Genomic DNA, 13,623 nt, shown 5'->3' on the forward strand with positions numbered 1-13,623 from the left:
GCTTTTCAGAGAAACTGAGGGCGGGGGGCCGCTGTCAGAGAGCAGGACTCCCAGGGCCGCGGTCTGGGGCTGTCTGCTGGGCTGGCCTTCAGCCCCTCCGGGACCGCCTCCCCTCCCCACTCCACCTGCTCCCTCCCCAGGTGGTGCCTTTGAGGTGAAGCAGCACAGTTTCTTTCGAGACCTGGACTGGACAGGACTGCTGAGGCAGAAGGCCGAGTTCATCCCGCACCTGGAGTCCGAGGATGACACCAGCTACTTCGACAGTGAGCAGGGACAGGGGGCGGGATCCGGTGAGGTGAGAGCGCCCTGGCGGGGACCCCAGCCGGCTGGAGGACCTCCCAGACGAGAGGGCTGAGGTTGTGGTGGGGGTGTGCATTGCTGGGAGGCTTGGCCTGGCGTAGAGGTGGGGCTCAGCCTGAGAAGAGGGTAAGAAAAGAGGCCGGGGTAGGGATGGGTCCTGGAGTGGGAGGAGTTCTCAAGTTGGCCCGGTCCAGTGGGCGGTGCTAGGACCCAGGATGAGGTAGGGCCCGGGGTTGAAGGTGGGATCTGGAGGTGTGGCTTCTCTGGAGCCTCTGCGAGTGGGGCTGGGCCCCAGCTTGGGGGAGGGGCCCGAGTCCGACCGGGGAGTGGGGCAGAGGCCTGCAGGCCTGTTCCGGCGGGGTGTGGGGGTTGTGTCTGATCTGAGGAGTGGACCCTTGCCTGCGGTTATGGCCCACCCCCCAATCCTCAGCCCGCTCAGACAGGTATCATCACGTGAATTCCTATGATGAGGACGACACCACAGAAGAGGAGCCCGTGGAAATACGCCAGTTCTCCTCTTGCTCGCCGCGCTTCAGCAAGGTGGGCCGAGGCTGGGCTAGGGGTGGGTGAGACCCGGGGGGCCGGGGCCAATGGTGGTGGGGACCCAGGTCTCGAGCCGGGGAAGCCACTGAGGGGGTAAGAGATCCGGGAGCGATAAGGCTTTCGGGGGCGGCAGCATGGGGGTCTTGGGACTGCCCCCGTGGCCTCCAGTGGAATCTAACGGGAACCCGGACAGTTGTAGAAAGGAAGCCCGCGGTGGGGCTGGGCTAGTTCTGAATGGGGCGGGGTCAGGACCTGGGGCCTGGGAGGATGCGCAGTGGGGGCGGGGGCAAGGCTGGGCAAGATCTCGCCTGGGGAAAGAGCGGAAGGGGGTGCAGGCCTCGCCTGGACGAGACTAGACATAATTGTGGGAAGCCTAGGAAGGTGGGGCAAGAACAGATTCTTGAGGGCACGGGCGGGTCAGGGCCTAACCGTGGAGCGGGGCCTGAATTGAGTTGTAGGTGGCCGGGGTACTTCCCAGAACTGGGCGGAGCCCGGCCGTGGGCAGGTGCAGCGTAGTTTGGGCGGGTCCGGCAGCGGGAAGCGCATTGGCCCGAGAGCGGAGGCGGGACCTGGGGCCGGGCCGGACCTGCCTCCCACCACCCAGCGTCTGCCCTTCCAGGTGTATAGCAGTATGGAGCAACTGTCGCAGCACGAGCCCAAGACCCCCGTGGCGGCAGCGGGGCCCGGCAAGCGGGAGCCCAGCGCTAAGGGCCCAGAGGACAAGGCGGCCGGCAAGCGGGAGGGCCTGGGAGGCCTGACCCTGCGCGAGAAGACCTGGAGAGGGGGCTCCCCGGAGATGTGAGCAGGGACCGGAATGGGTTTGGGGACGGGGCCCAAAGGGGCGTGTCTCCTCTGACACCCCCCCACCCCCACCCCTTCCAGCAGCAAGCGTTTCTCGGCTTCTGAGGCCAGCTTCCTAGAAGGGGAGGCCAGTCCCCCGCTGGGCGCGCGCCGCCGTTTCTCTGCATTGTTAGAGCCCAGCCGCTTCAGCGCCCCTCAAGAGGACGAGGATGAGGCCCGGATGCGCAGGCCTCCCCGGCCCAGCTCCGACCCCCCAGGCTCGCTGGATGCGCGAGCCGCCAAAGAGGCGGTTCATGGGGACGGCACCCCCAGCGCTGGGGACCCCGAGGCCAGTGAGTGTCCCCTTCGCCGCCTTCCCCAGTTCCCCAGTGACCGTATATTGAGCATTCAGTGAGCGTGGTGCTGTTTATACAAGATCTCACCCACTCTTCACACTCCAGCCTGGGATTCTCATCAACATGGGGAACACCTCGTGTTCCATTCTCAGTCCACAAATGTATTTGAGCGCTTCTGTGTATCAGGAGCTGTGCTAAATGGGTATGTCACCTGCTTTCATGAAACTCACAAGTAAGAGAGAGAAGGGGAAGAGCATTCCAGGCAGAGGGAACAGCTCGCAGAAGTCCGTGGCCTCGGACTGGCCCCTAACCCACTTGTTCTGTTGCAGCTGACCGCCCACGCCCAGGTGACCTCTGCCCACCCTCGAAGGATGGGGACTCATCAGGCCCTAGGGCCACCAATGACCTGGTTCTGCGCCGGGCGCGGCACCAGCAGCTGTCAGGAGACCCCGCAGTGGAGAAGAGGCCTTCTCGAACTGGGGGCAAAGTCATCAAGTCAGCTTCGGCCACTGCTTTGTCCGTCATGATTCCTGCAGGTGACCTTGGGTTCCACATAGCAGGGGAGGGGCTGTCTCCATTTGTGCCAGGAGAGGCCGATGGAAACACTGTATTTTCCCTGTCCACAATGATTGGCTCTGGGATGGACCAATGAGAACCCCGGGACTGTGACTTGGGAGGAAGGAGGAGCAGATACAGGGAGAGATGTGTCTTGAGTCGGCCCCAATCTCTGACCTTGGCTCTGTGTCTGCAGTGGACCCCCATGGAAGCTCACCCCTGGCCAGCCCCATGTCCCCACGATCTCTCTCCTCCAACCCATCCTCACGGGACTCCTCACCCAGCCGGGACTACTCACCGGCTGTCAGTGGGCTCCGCTCCCCCATCACCATCCAACGCTCTGGCAAGAAGTACGGCTTCACGCTGCGTGCCATTCGCGTCTACATGGGTGACTCAGATGTCTACAGTGTTCATCACATTGTCTGGGTGAGCGCTCGTGCTTGGAGTCTATGTCCCAAGATGAGGGGTGGGTGGGTGGAGAGAAGTCCCCCCCCCCCCCCGGGGGATGAGAGACTGCTCAAACTGTAGAAATGGGTAGCCTGGTAAGACTCCTCTGTGACCAGTACTCTCCCTCCCCTTTCTGAGCCTCAGTTTCTTCATTTGTAAATCGGGGAGAGTAATTGCTATTTTACAAGGTGTGACGAGGATTGTTGCGCACGCAGAGCTAGGTGCCTGGTGCAAGAAGCTCAGGGAGCTTTCTTTGTTACCAATCCTGTGACCCTACCCCTACGGGGTGTCCTGTCCCCAGCACGTGGAAGAGGGGGGCCCAGCCCAGGAAGCAGGGCTTTGTGCTGGTGACCTCATCACCCACGTGAACGGAGAGCCTGTGCACGGCATGGTGCATCCTGAGGTCGTCGAGCTGATCCTTAAGGTGAGTGCAAGGGAGGGAGCACCCTGCCCGGAGGGTGGGGGAAGGGTGAAGAGATCTTGGGGAACTGGAGCTTCTGGAGCAGCCTCCAGCAGAGCACTTCCCCCTTTCTAACCCCCAGAGTGGCAATAAGGTAGCAGTGACTACAACACCCTTCGAAAATACCTCCATTCGCATTGGCCCTGCCCGGCGCAGCAGCTACAAAGCCAAAATGGCTAGGAGGAACAAGCGGCCCTCTGCCAAGGAGGGCCAGGAGAGGTGAGTGGGGCCAAATGCCTTGGGCAGGGCTCTAAACAGCGGGCTGAGGAAACCCGCGGCGCGCGCGCGCGCGCGCGCGTGTGTGTGTGTGTGTGTGTGTGTGTGTGTGTGCAGTGGGCGGGGCTAAGGTGGGAGGTGGTGGGGACCTGAGGAGGGAAGTGGCCAGGAAAAGTGGCCGGTCGAGGCCATGCAGCAAAAACAAGAGGACAGAGAAAGAAGAGCTGGGCAAGTGGCAGAAGCCAGGGAAGGAAGCTGTGCCAGGTTTCTAGGTTGGGAAGAAAACCTTGGAAGGTGGGCAGCGCCAGCACTTGTCAACTAAAGAGGAGACCATCTAGGGGACGGTCCTGACCTGTTGGATGTATTTAGACGGCTGGGAGGGCTGGGAGAAGGGATTTCTAGGTGAAATGAGAACGCTAGGCAAGACTGGGCCAATGGAGGTAATTTCTTCCTTTCTAGGTAGGAGGAGCTAGGAGAGGTGGGCGGGGCCGGGAGAATGTCGTGTTTCGATCAGTGAGTTTGTCCTGGATGCGTCGTTGAGGGGGGATTCGAGTGAGGAGCTAAACAAAATTGGGTCAGGAGAATTTCTCCCAGCCCCTGTCAGGTGGACTGTAGCTGGAGACGGAGGAGCTAGAGAGGTGGGCGGGCCAGAAAAAAGTTGGGGTTTTTTTTTGTTTGTTGTTTTTTTTAAAGTTGGTCTTGAGGAGTGTTTTCCTAGCTTGGGGTGGGGGCGTCCAGGAAGGAATGGGTGGAGCCTGAGGCGGGAGGAGCCTAATGGGACCAGCGGCCAGGAAAGTTCTTTTGGTTCTGATAGGTGGGTTGCAGCCGGGAAGGGAGGGGCCAGGAAGGGTGGGCGGTCGTGCGGCCCAGAAGTGGGAGAAGCCGGGAGTCCCGGAATTTGGTGAAGGGTAGGTGGCCCCCTCTTTGTCCCCCAGCAAGAAGCGCAGCTCCCTCTTCCGCAAGATCACAAAGCAGTCAAACCTGCTGCACACTAGCCGCTCGCTGTCGTCGCTGAATCGGTCGCTCTCGTCCAGCGACAGCCTCCCGGGCTCGCCCACGCACGGGCTGCCTGCACGCTCGCCTACCCACAGCTACCGCTCCACGCCCGACTCCGCCTACCTAGGTACGCTCTGCGCCTGCGCGCGGCGGGCCAGGCGGCGAAGGGTGGCGGGGCTGTGCCCTGGCGGTGCCCTCCGCGCGCTCCAGCCCCTCTCGCCCGTCCGCAGGCGCCTCCTCCCAGAGCAGCTCGCCGGCCTCGAGCACGCCCAACTCGCCGGCGTCGTCGGCGTCGCACCACATCCGACCCAGCACGCTGCACGGCCTGTCGCCGAAACTGCACCGCCAGTACCGCTCTGCGCGCTGCAAGTCGGCCGGCAACATCCCGCTGTCGCCGCTGGCGCACACGCCGTCCCCGACACAGGCGTCGCCGCCGCCGCTGCCAGGCCACACGGTGGGCAGCTCGCACACGACGCAGAGCTTCCCTGCGAAGCTGCACTCGTCGCCGCCGGTGGTGCGCCCGCGCCCCAAGAGTGCAGAGCCCCCGCGCTCGCCTCTCCTCAAACGCGTGCAGTCGGCGGAGAAGCTGGGAGCCTCGCTGGGCGCGGACAAGAAGGGCGCACTGCGCAAACACAGCCTAGAGGTCGGCCACCCGGATTTCCGCAAGGACTTTCACGGCGAGCTGGCGCTACATAGCCTCGCTGAATCTGACGGCGAGACGCCCCCCGTCGAGGGTCCTGGCGCACCCCGGCAGGTCGCCGTTCGTCGCCTGGGCCGCCAGGAGTCGCCCCTGAGCTTGGGCGCGGACCCGCTGCTGCCCGAGGGCGCCCCGAGGCCGCCGGCGTCCAGTAAGGAGAAGGAGTCCCCCGGGGGTGCCGAGGCCTGCACCCCACCCCGCGCGACAACTCCCGGGGGCCGGACCCTGGAGCGGGATGCCAGCGGTACACGGCACCAGAGCGTGCAGACAGAGGATGGAGCGGGTGGGGTGGCCAGGGCTGTGGCAAAGGCCGCGCTGAGCCCGGTGCAGGAACATGAGACCGGCAGGCGCAGCAGTTCGGGTGAGGCGGGCACACCCCCGGTGCCAATTGTCGTAGAGCCTGTGCGTCCCGGGGCCAAGGCCGGGACGCCCCAGCCTCCTGGTGCAGACTCCAAGGGGTTGCAGGAATCCACGTCCCTGGCACCTCCGGCACCTGAGGTCCCCCGGGGTCGGGAGTGCTGGGTGCTGGAGGTGGTGGAGGAGCGGACCACGCTGAGCGGGCCTCGCTCCAAGCCCACCTCCCCCAAACTCTCCCCAGATCCCCAGGCCCTCTCCCTAGCCTCCACAAAGAATGGGTCCAGCGGTGCAGGGCCCCCAGCTCCACCCGCTTCCCTCTCGGCCCCAGCCACCAAGCCTGAGGCGGGGCTGACCTCCCGGTGCCCTGCTGACGCTATACCCCCAGCAGGCCTGACCAAAAAAGGTGCGCCCTGCCCCACGCCTCCGGGCCCGTAGCCCAGGGGGCCGCTGGCTCTGCTCTGTACAGCCACCTGTATACATATGTACACATATAAATAAAGTGTGTCTGTGCTGTGTGAGCTTTCTGGGGCTCACCCCACCTCCCCTGGCGGGGCAAGACATCGGGTTTTAGCCCCCTTGCCTGTGTGCGTCTTGAGGGACGGAATTCCAGGCCTGGTTACCAAAAAGAGGAGAGGCGAGTCTTGGGTGGACCCGTCCTTGTGGTCCCACTTCGGGTCTCACTTATGTGCCAGCTGCCCCCCGACCTTCAGGGAGAGAAGGGCTGCAGGGTGGTTTGGAGTCCCAGCGTCCACTGGAAGACAAAAAAAAGTTAACAGCCCCATCCGCCAATTTCTTTTTATTTCTCGACAGTCCTGAGTCAGGTATTGTGACTCTCAGTTTGCAGATGAGTAGACTGAGTCAAAGGTTAAGGCACATAATTAAGGTCACACAGTTAGGAAGGCATTGAACTGGGGTTCAGACTCAGGTCCCAACTGGCTCCTGAGCCTTAGCTCTTACATGCTCTACTGGGCTTCCTGGAAAGAAGGTTCTGTTCTCTCTGCAGGGCTTCCAGGCCTTCACCAGAGGCTGGAAGGCCTTCCAGAGGGCCGGCAGCCGGGCACACAGCGTGCCCCCACCCCGGTGCTCCTCTCTGATGTTCCGATTCATGTCACCCACACAGGCCCAGGGCCCCTCTGGGGTTACACACCACTTGGAGTGGTCTTCTGTGGCACTGAAGGTTGGCCCAGCTGGCCCAGGGAAAGCTATCTGAGTCACATCCAGCACATGCTGGGCCCTGGAGCAGTTGGAGGGTAGGATGCCATGAGAGTTTTGCCAGAATTGGACCTGCAGGTTACTGCCAAGGGCTTCTGCCAACCAGCCAGAGTACAGGTCTGTGGAGGACGGAAAAAGGGCATGGACAGGGTCAGGGTCATTGCTAGGGCCAATCTCCCCTCTCTGAGCTCAGTTTCCTCAGTTGTCAATTCCTGGAAACCCAGGGAATTATAACATTAAAAGTTATAGCCCTTACCAAATGCTTTATGTGCATTGCTTCATTTGTAACAATCCTTTATCAGTATCCCCATTTCTCATATGGGTTAAACTGAGGCTCTGGTTAAATCACACACCACATAGCCAGACACCAATATGTGAACCAGGTCTGTTGGTTGTCTACCAACATTTGATTGTGGCTCCCAAAGAGTCCTAGTCCCTATTCCTGACTTGCCCTCAGCCATGGACACGCTAGACAGCCCCTCTGCAGAAAAAGAGTTTGGCAACCCTCCATCTCCGGACTCACCATCTCCAAATTTTCCAAATTTGGCAAAGCTCTGGAAGGTGTCCCCTGCCTTGGATGTGAGTGTTACACTGCTGTTCCAGGGGCCTCGGAGAACATGCTGGCCATTGACCACCTTCTCCAGGCTGGGGACTTGCTGAGCGAAGGCCTCATCTAGCTTGTGGTCGTACACTAGGGGGTAGGTGTAGGTCAGCTGTCTGCCTGGAGGGCAAAGGTGGAGAAAATGAGGGACTATTCCACATTCTGGCCTGGGAATCAGGGATTCACTTTGCCTCCCTGTCCACACTCACCAATCTTCGAGAATTCGGTGAGGGGAAAAGACACACAAAGCAGGGTCTGCCCATAGATTTGGGCGTTGGGAGGCCAGCTGTATGCAGCAGAGAAGGCAGGTGGAGGGAAGCGAGGAACGCTGTGGACCAGCCAGAAGCCCCCTTCTTGGTCCAGGAGCAGCACACCTAAACCAGAAGATAGGGTTCAGGAGGACTGTTTAAGGCATCCCAACAAACACATGTACCACCAGGAGCAGCCTCAGTTTTTTTTTTTTTTTGGGGGGGGGGCCTGGAGAAGATGTGGGCAGTGTGGAGATCACTGCTGAGCTAGCTCACTTTCCGCAGCTGTCAATTCTCATAGTCAAAAAGAAAGACCATGTTAATATAAAATGAGGAAGCAAAGGTCCAGAGTCTGACAGAGCACCGACCCCCGCCCCCCCTCTGGTTAGATCAGGGGTTAGGGGTTAGGTTAGGGGTTGGGGAAAATGCATGGGAAAACCAGAGCTCTTCCCCAGCCCCAATCCGGGCCTCACCCTTTGTGTGTCCCCGACTGGAAAAGTCCTGAGCCCTACTGGAGTTAGGTGGCTGGTCGTTGTATAGCAAGAAGGCGAGCTGGGGGAGATGGACGGGGCAACGTGAAGTTTCTCCCCCAGTTCGGGCCCTGGAGTCCCATCCCAGGTCCAGCCCAGGAGCCCCTTCACCTGGCTGGTGTTCCGGTACAGCGGCAGGAGGCTGCGGCCCACGGCCCCCGCCGAACTGTTGATGGGCCCCGCGCCATCGCGCCAGCCCCCGGAGTCCTTATCCATGTACTTGTATCGCAGACCGCTCTGCGCCGCATCCCCGGGCCCGCTCTCGGCCGGCAGCTTGTAGACGACGAACCTTGAAGTTGAGGAATGGACAGTAATGGAGGGAGGAAAAGAGAGGAAACTCCAGGCTTCATTCACCCAGGTGTGCAGCAACCCCCAGGCCAACCCCGGGAGAGGGTCGGCGCCTGCGCACTCGTACCAGTCCACAGGCTGCCCCGAGTCCCCGTAGCAGGTCAGGGTCCTTACAGGGACCCACAGCAGCGCGGCCAGAAGCAGCGAGGTCAGCGTGGTCATGGCGATTGCTTGGGTCGAGGAATCTGCGTTGGGACCACGGGGCACCAGGTCACGAGCTGGGCCGGGCCGGTCCCTAGGCAAATTTCACTTCCCCAAACAGCCTGGGAACTCCAGCCAGGACCTCAGGAGGATGGAGACTCCGCCCACCAAATGAGAAGCAGAGATTTGAAAGTCAATTAGGGGCGCTCCGGGGGCGGTGCTTCCTTTCTGAAGGTCACTCCCCTCAGGCGCCCCTGGCCGCTTCCCGCTTCCGGCGCTCTCAACCCGAGATACGCTACCCCTGCTGCCTCGGCTCAGGCCACGCCCCCGGTGGCCAGGTGGTTTCCCGAGTCCCGCCTCCGACTCTTCTCCTGGCCAATCATGGCTCACATCCCTCCGCTAGGCCCCGCCTCCGTCTCTTTCTCCTCGGGCTAGTCTCAAACCACACTCTTCCGCCAGGACCCCATTCCTTCCCCGGCTCCTGGGTTAGCCGCAAATTTGGATTTTTTCCTCTCTTGCTTTACAATCTGAGGTCCAACTCTTGTGACCTTTGCTCTTTTAAGGGGCGCTTGTGCTCCTGATCCTCTCTCTTTTCATTCCACATGTTCTCCCGGGGTCCCCTGAGCTAGTCAAAGAATTACATTGGATCCTGTCTGGGTGAAGGGTGCTGAGACTCCGGGACCGGGCCGAGGGGCTCTTAAACAGCGGGAGACGGTCCCAGTGAATATAACTGGGGCTCAAGGGAGGAGATAAAGGCGATGTAGCCTGATCTTGGGGTGTGGTGGTGAGGGGCGGCAAAGCCTACAGTGCCAAGAAGGATCGCTGAAGTTTAGGAGATGAGGGTGTGAAGGTGTGTACGGCCCCCAATGTCACCCCTGAGGATACAGCTTCCTCCCGTCTTCCAGCACCCAAAACCCACAAAGTCAGGCCAACGCTGAACCTTTATCTGGGAAGGGCATTGGTACAGGACCCATAACCATTCACAGCAGATCCAGGCACTATGCAGAGCTTCATTAGTCACGATGTGAAGTCCCCTGCTAGGCCCAGGGTCTCTGGGAAGCCTCACCCCACAACCCCCAACTCCCACTGGCCAGGGTGTCTTGTAAACTGGTCTGAGGGTCCAGCTCTCTGAGGGTCTGTCTCTCTGTCCGAAGTGTCTGAGTGTCCAACCGAGACCATTTATTTGGAGGGTTGTCTCGTTGTGTTTGTGTGACCACTGGATGTCTCTGTGTGGCTCCCTGTGGCGGAGGACGTGTGGGAGTTTTGGCTGGAGGCTCCCACGGGTCTGTCTATGGGCCAGTCCTTGATCTTTGGGTGGATCTGTGGGACTGCGAATCCGGGAGAGGGTCCATCCGAGGGAAAACCACCCTGCGTGGATCTGCTCTTGTTCCATCCCCAATCCCCAGGAAGGTCCAAGTGTTGGGGCAGGGCTCAAAGATGACGCTTCATGTGCAAGGCCAGGTGGTCGGAGCGCGAAAAAGCGCGCGGGCAGAGCTGGCACCGGAAGGGGCGCTGTCCGGTGTGCTTCCGGTAGTGGCGGGTCAGTTCGTCTGAGCGCGCGAACCTCCAGCCACAGCCGTCCCACGTGCAGGCGTAGGGCTTCTCTCCTGGGGGGTTGGGGCGAGGAAGCCGTGAGCACTACTGCCCCCCCGCCCCCGCCCCCGGGTCTGCCTCTGCATTTGGCCCCACTCCTTTGCTCAGCCTTGGCCGGGTACTAGGGTGAGGCAAGTGAGGCGCCTTAGGGCGCAAGATGTAAGGAGGCTCTCCCTCTCAGGGGAGGGCCCTTCTCACTCCCAGGGGACGGCCCTGATTCTGCACCCAGGTCCAGCCTCTGTGACCCCGACCCTTCCTCTGTACCTGCAGTTGGCATCAAACCCATTTTCGCTTCCTGGACCCAAGTCGTGTCCCCTACCTCTCTGGCCTCGTTTCCTGCGTCATGTTACCATGCCCCTGAGTCCTAAAGCCATCCTCGCCTTCGTCCTTTGGCCCTGCTCCCTATGTTCCAGCCCCACCTTGTGCCAGGGGACCTTCCAGCTGTTGGCCCAGTTCTACCCCTGGCCTTGGCCCTTGAGTCTTGAAATCCAGGCCCTGTGCAGGAGGGTTATTCTCTCCCTAGGCTCCTCCTGGCTCCTCTCTCTGAGTCCCCGCCCAGGAATGTACAGTTGGCCCTACCCTCTGCGCGGACTCTTAAACCGAGGCCACGCCCTTTCTCCTCCCCGCAGCCTCTGTTCCACAGGCCTGCCCCCGTTTTAGGATCCTTGGACCTGGCTTCTCCTCCTGTGCCCACCCTCCTCTTTCCCAGCTATTGTCTCTATCCTCCTGGGTCGGCCTCTGCATCTAGGCACCGGAAGCTGACTCTGGCCCTGCCTCGGCCCCTGAGTGCCAGCCACGCCCCCACGGTCTGGCTCCGCCTTCGTGCCGAGCAACAGGCCTTTCATAGTCCCGGCTCCTAACTCCGTTCTTCGCTTGCCCCAGACCTGAACCCGATGTCTTTGACCTCGCCGCTGGCATTCCAAGCTTGTCACCTCCCCGCAGTCCCTCCTCTAGGCAGGTTTTCTGCGTCTTAGCCGGTCCTCTGCCCAGGTCTTACCTGTCATCAGTTCCTTGAAACGGTCCTCAGGTTTTCCTGGTTGTCTCTGTGCCCCCGCCCGCCTCCCGCACCGCTGCCTGTCCGGCTCCTGAGGTCCCAGGCCGGCTCCCAGCTTGCTCGGCCCTGCCCCTTGCTCCGCTTTTAGCCTCGCCACTTGCTCGGGTTTTCTAGCTCCCCAAGCCATTCTCTGCTCCCGAGGCTCATCCTCCAGCCCCGCGCCCGCTCCCTCACCTGTGTGCGTGCGCAGATGAGCCTTCAGGTGTGAGCTCTTGGTGTAACTCTTGCCACAGCCCGGGTGAGTGCATGTGTGCGCCGCCTGCCTCTTGCGCGCCCACGATCGCCGGCTGCGTTTGGATGGCGCGGCCTCCGCGATCCCCCCTGGGTCTCCTGCGGTCCCCCGGAGTCCCGCACCCGCCGTCCCGGGTCCCAGACAACTCAGGAAAGAGGGGGGTGCGGTGGGGCCGGGAGCAGGCGCTGGGAGCCCGCGGAAGAGCTGGAAGTGCCCTTGGTACTGCGGGACCGGGTACAGCGCTGGGTACCCGGACAGCAGCCCGTAGGGGGCGCCTGGCGCCGTGGGCACCGAAAGCCCGGTCCTCGAGAAGTAGCTGCCGGAGGAGCTCGCGCCTGGCCCCGGGTACACCGGCTGCAGCGACAGTGCCTTGGGCTCGGGAACCGGGCCCAGGGAGGAGCCCACGAAGGCGTCGGGGCCCGGGGCTCTGGGGGCCGGGCGTGCCCAGCCCGGGTGCTCCTCGGGACCCAAGAACCCAGCCACCAGCCCCGAGCCGCCCACGTACGAGCCAAGAGTCTCGGGTGGCTGCGGCTGCGGCTGCGGCTGCGGCTGCGGCGGCAGCTGCGGGGGCGGCAGCGGGAATTGCGCCGCGGGGCACTCGCCCGGCGCCAAAGCGCAGGTTTGGGGCGCGCCGCCCGGCTCCGGGCACGGGAAATTGGTGAGAAGGAGATCCAGATCCCAGGAGGTAGCCGAGTCCCTCTCGTCGTCTTCGTCCTCCCTGGGCGCGTCCTGCGACTCCGGCCTCACGTGGAGGGGCAGCCCGGTGGGATCAGGGGGACCCGGACCCAAGTCCTGCACCTCCTCAGAGCGCCACCACTGGGGAGGGGAGCCGGTAGCGTGAGGCTCGGTGGACATCAGGGTACCCTGCCCAGAGATGGACGGGGCCCGACTCCCTAGTGGGGGTAGACTGGCCAGAGGCTCTGGAAAGGGGTCTCGTTTGCTTGTCTGTCATGTCAGTCTGTCCCCCTCCCTTACAGGGCAGACTCGCTCTAGCGCCCCCCCCCCCCCCAAGTCCAGGGACAGAGGTCGATGGGGCTGGAGACCCAAGATAAGACCGACATTATCTGGAGCCACACTCAGGCTTGGGGGAAGGGGTGGAAGAGACAAGAATGGAAGGCTGGGGGTGGAGGGGGGGCCTTGCCTCGGTTCCACCCTCCCCACTCTCCCTCTCCTTCCCTGTCCCCCCCCCCCAAGAATTAATTCCCAAGATTAATACTTGGATGTTCCCTATATGCATTTGCTGCCCCCCCCCCCCCCCCGATATCTGGGGTGGGCTCACTGTGGACCCCTGCAGTTTTCAGCTCCAAGCCTCAGGTTTTTTGTGTCTTAAGTAAGCTCTACACCCAATGTGGGGCTTGAACCCACCTGAGATCAAGAGTTGCATGCTCTACGGACTGAACCATTCAGGTGCCCCTACAAGCCTCAGTTTTATATGACGGACATAGGTTCTTAGACAAGGTTCAGACCCTTGGCCTGGACTGAGGACCCCCAGCCTTGGGTAAGGTTCAGAGCAAGATGCAGACTAGACCCCCCCCCCCCCACAAGCTTTAGCCACAGCCCAGGACCCCAGCCAGCCCACCTACACCCCGCCTGGCCCCACCTTGAGAAAGTCTTCCTGTGTGTCCGGGAAGGGGCCCAGGGTGGTCAGCGTGCTGATGGAGGGCAAGGCGGTCTCAGCTGCGGCCATGGCCGGCTGGTGCCCACCCTGGGCCTCAGGCCTCCTCTCCCTCCGTGGCCTCGTGGGCTCTGAGACACCAATGGCCCCTTGGAGGGCTCTTCTCTGCCCTCAGCTGATTGGCTACAGTCCCTGATAAGAGGCAGGCAAGGCGGGGGGGTCACCGTTTCTGGGGAACAGACCTCATCTCAGCCTTCTTAGGGGCTGGGCCTTAAGGACTGACCCTGTATCCAAAGCCAAGTCAGGTGTTCAGGGGCTGGGGGTTCTGAGGTTGAGGGTTCA

At 61.9% G+C, this 13,623-nt stretch overlaps 3 protein-coding genes across 6 annotated transcripts in view; 1 reads left to right on the forward strand and 2 right to left on the reverse strand.

Annotated features, from left to right (window-relative positions):
- The window catches only part of MAST1 (microtubule associated serine/threonine kinase 1), a 27,525-nt gene extending 21,303 nt beyond the window's left edge, over window positions 1–6,222 (forward strand). For 3 of the 4 annotated variants that reach the window (XM_060630362.3, XM_060630363.3, XM_060630359.3), the window contains 10 exons: window positions 141–263; window positions 731–840; window positions 1,463–1,641; window positions 1,726–1,976; window positions 2,309–2,515; window positions 2,731–2,960; window positions 3,283–3,405; window positions 3,524–3,660; window positions 4,593–4,780; window positions 4,884–6,222. In XM_060630362.3, the coding sequence (XP_060486345.3) occupies window positions 141–263; window positions 731–840; window positions 1,463–1,641; window positions 1,726–1,976; window positions 2,309–2,515; window positions 2,731–2,960; window positions 3,283–3,405; window positions 3,524–3,660; window positions 4,593–4,780; window positions 4,884–6,142 (2,807 nt within the window). In that variant the 3' untranslated portion in view covers window positions 6,143–6,222. The remainder of the gene's footprint in view (window positions 1–140; window positions 264–730; window positions 841–1,462; window positions 1,642–1,725; window positions 1,977–2,308; window positions 2,516–2,730; window positions 2,961–3,282; window positions 3,406–3,523; window positions 3,661–4,592; window positions 4,781–4,883) is intronic. The other variant, XM_060630360.3, reaches the window with a different exon arrangement.
- A 266-nt stretch (window positions 6,223–6,488) lies between these two features.
- DNASE2 (deoxyribonuclease 2, lysosomal) lies at window positions 6,489–9,089 on the reverse strand. The gene is given in 7 exon segments (XM_060630373.3): window positions 6,489–6,695; window positions 6,698–7,038; window positions 7,443–7,640; window positions 7,730–7,894; window positions 8,242–8,320; window positions 8,410–8,587; window positions 8,714–9,089. Coding segments are annotated over 7 exon segments (1,098 nt in total). The 5' UTR covers window positions 8,809–9,089; the 3' UTR covers window positions 6,489–6,653.
- A 621-nt stretch (window positions 9,090–9,710) lies between these two features.
- KLF1 (KLF transcription factor 1) lies at window positions 9,711–13,469 on the reverse strand. The gene is made up of 3 exons (XM_060630372.3): window positions 13,267–13,469; window positions 11,609–12,482; window positions 9,711–10,394 (listed from the first exon to the last, which is right to left on the reverse strand). The coding sequence occupies exons 1-3, from the start codon at window positions 13,351–13,353 to the stop codon at window positions 10,219–10,221; spliced, it is 1,137 nt and encodes a 378-aa protein (XP_060486355.3). The 5' UTR covers window positions 13,354–13,469; the 3' UTR covers window positions 9,711–10,218.
- Between the last annotated feature and the right edge of the window lie 154 nt (window positions 13,470–13,623).

This window comes from Panthera onca, chromosome A2, assembly GCF_046562875.1.
Source record: "Panthera onca isolate mPanOnc1 chromosome A2, mPanOnc1 haplotype 2, whole genome shotgun sequence".
Classification (NCBI taxonomy): domain Eukaryota; kingdom Metazoa; phylum Chordata; class Mammalia; order Carnivora; family Felidae; genus Panthera; species Panthera onca.

What these genes read in the sequence shown, in the direction of transcription:
- KLF1 (XM_060630372.3), bottom strand. Translation starts at nt 13,353, where the DNA reads ATGGCCGCAGCTGAGACCGCCTTGCCCTCCATCAGCACGCTGACCACC. An exon ending in CACAGGAAGACTTTCTCAAG is followed by an intron (nt 12,483 to 13,266) that starts GTGGGGCCAGGC and finishes TCCCCTCCCCAG; the next exon opens with TGGTGGCGCTCTGAGGAGGT. An exon ending in TCATCTGCGCACGCACACAG is followed by an intron (nt 10,395 to 11,608) that starts GTGAGGGAGCGG and finishes CCAACCCCCCAG; the next exon opens with GAGAGAAGCCCTACGCCTGC.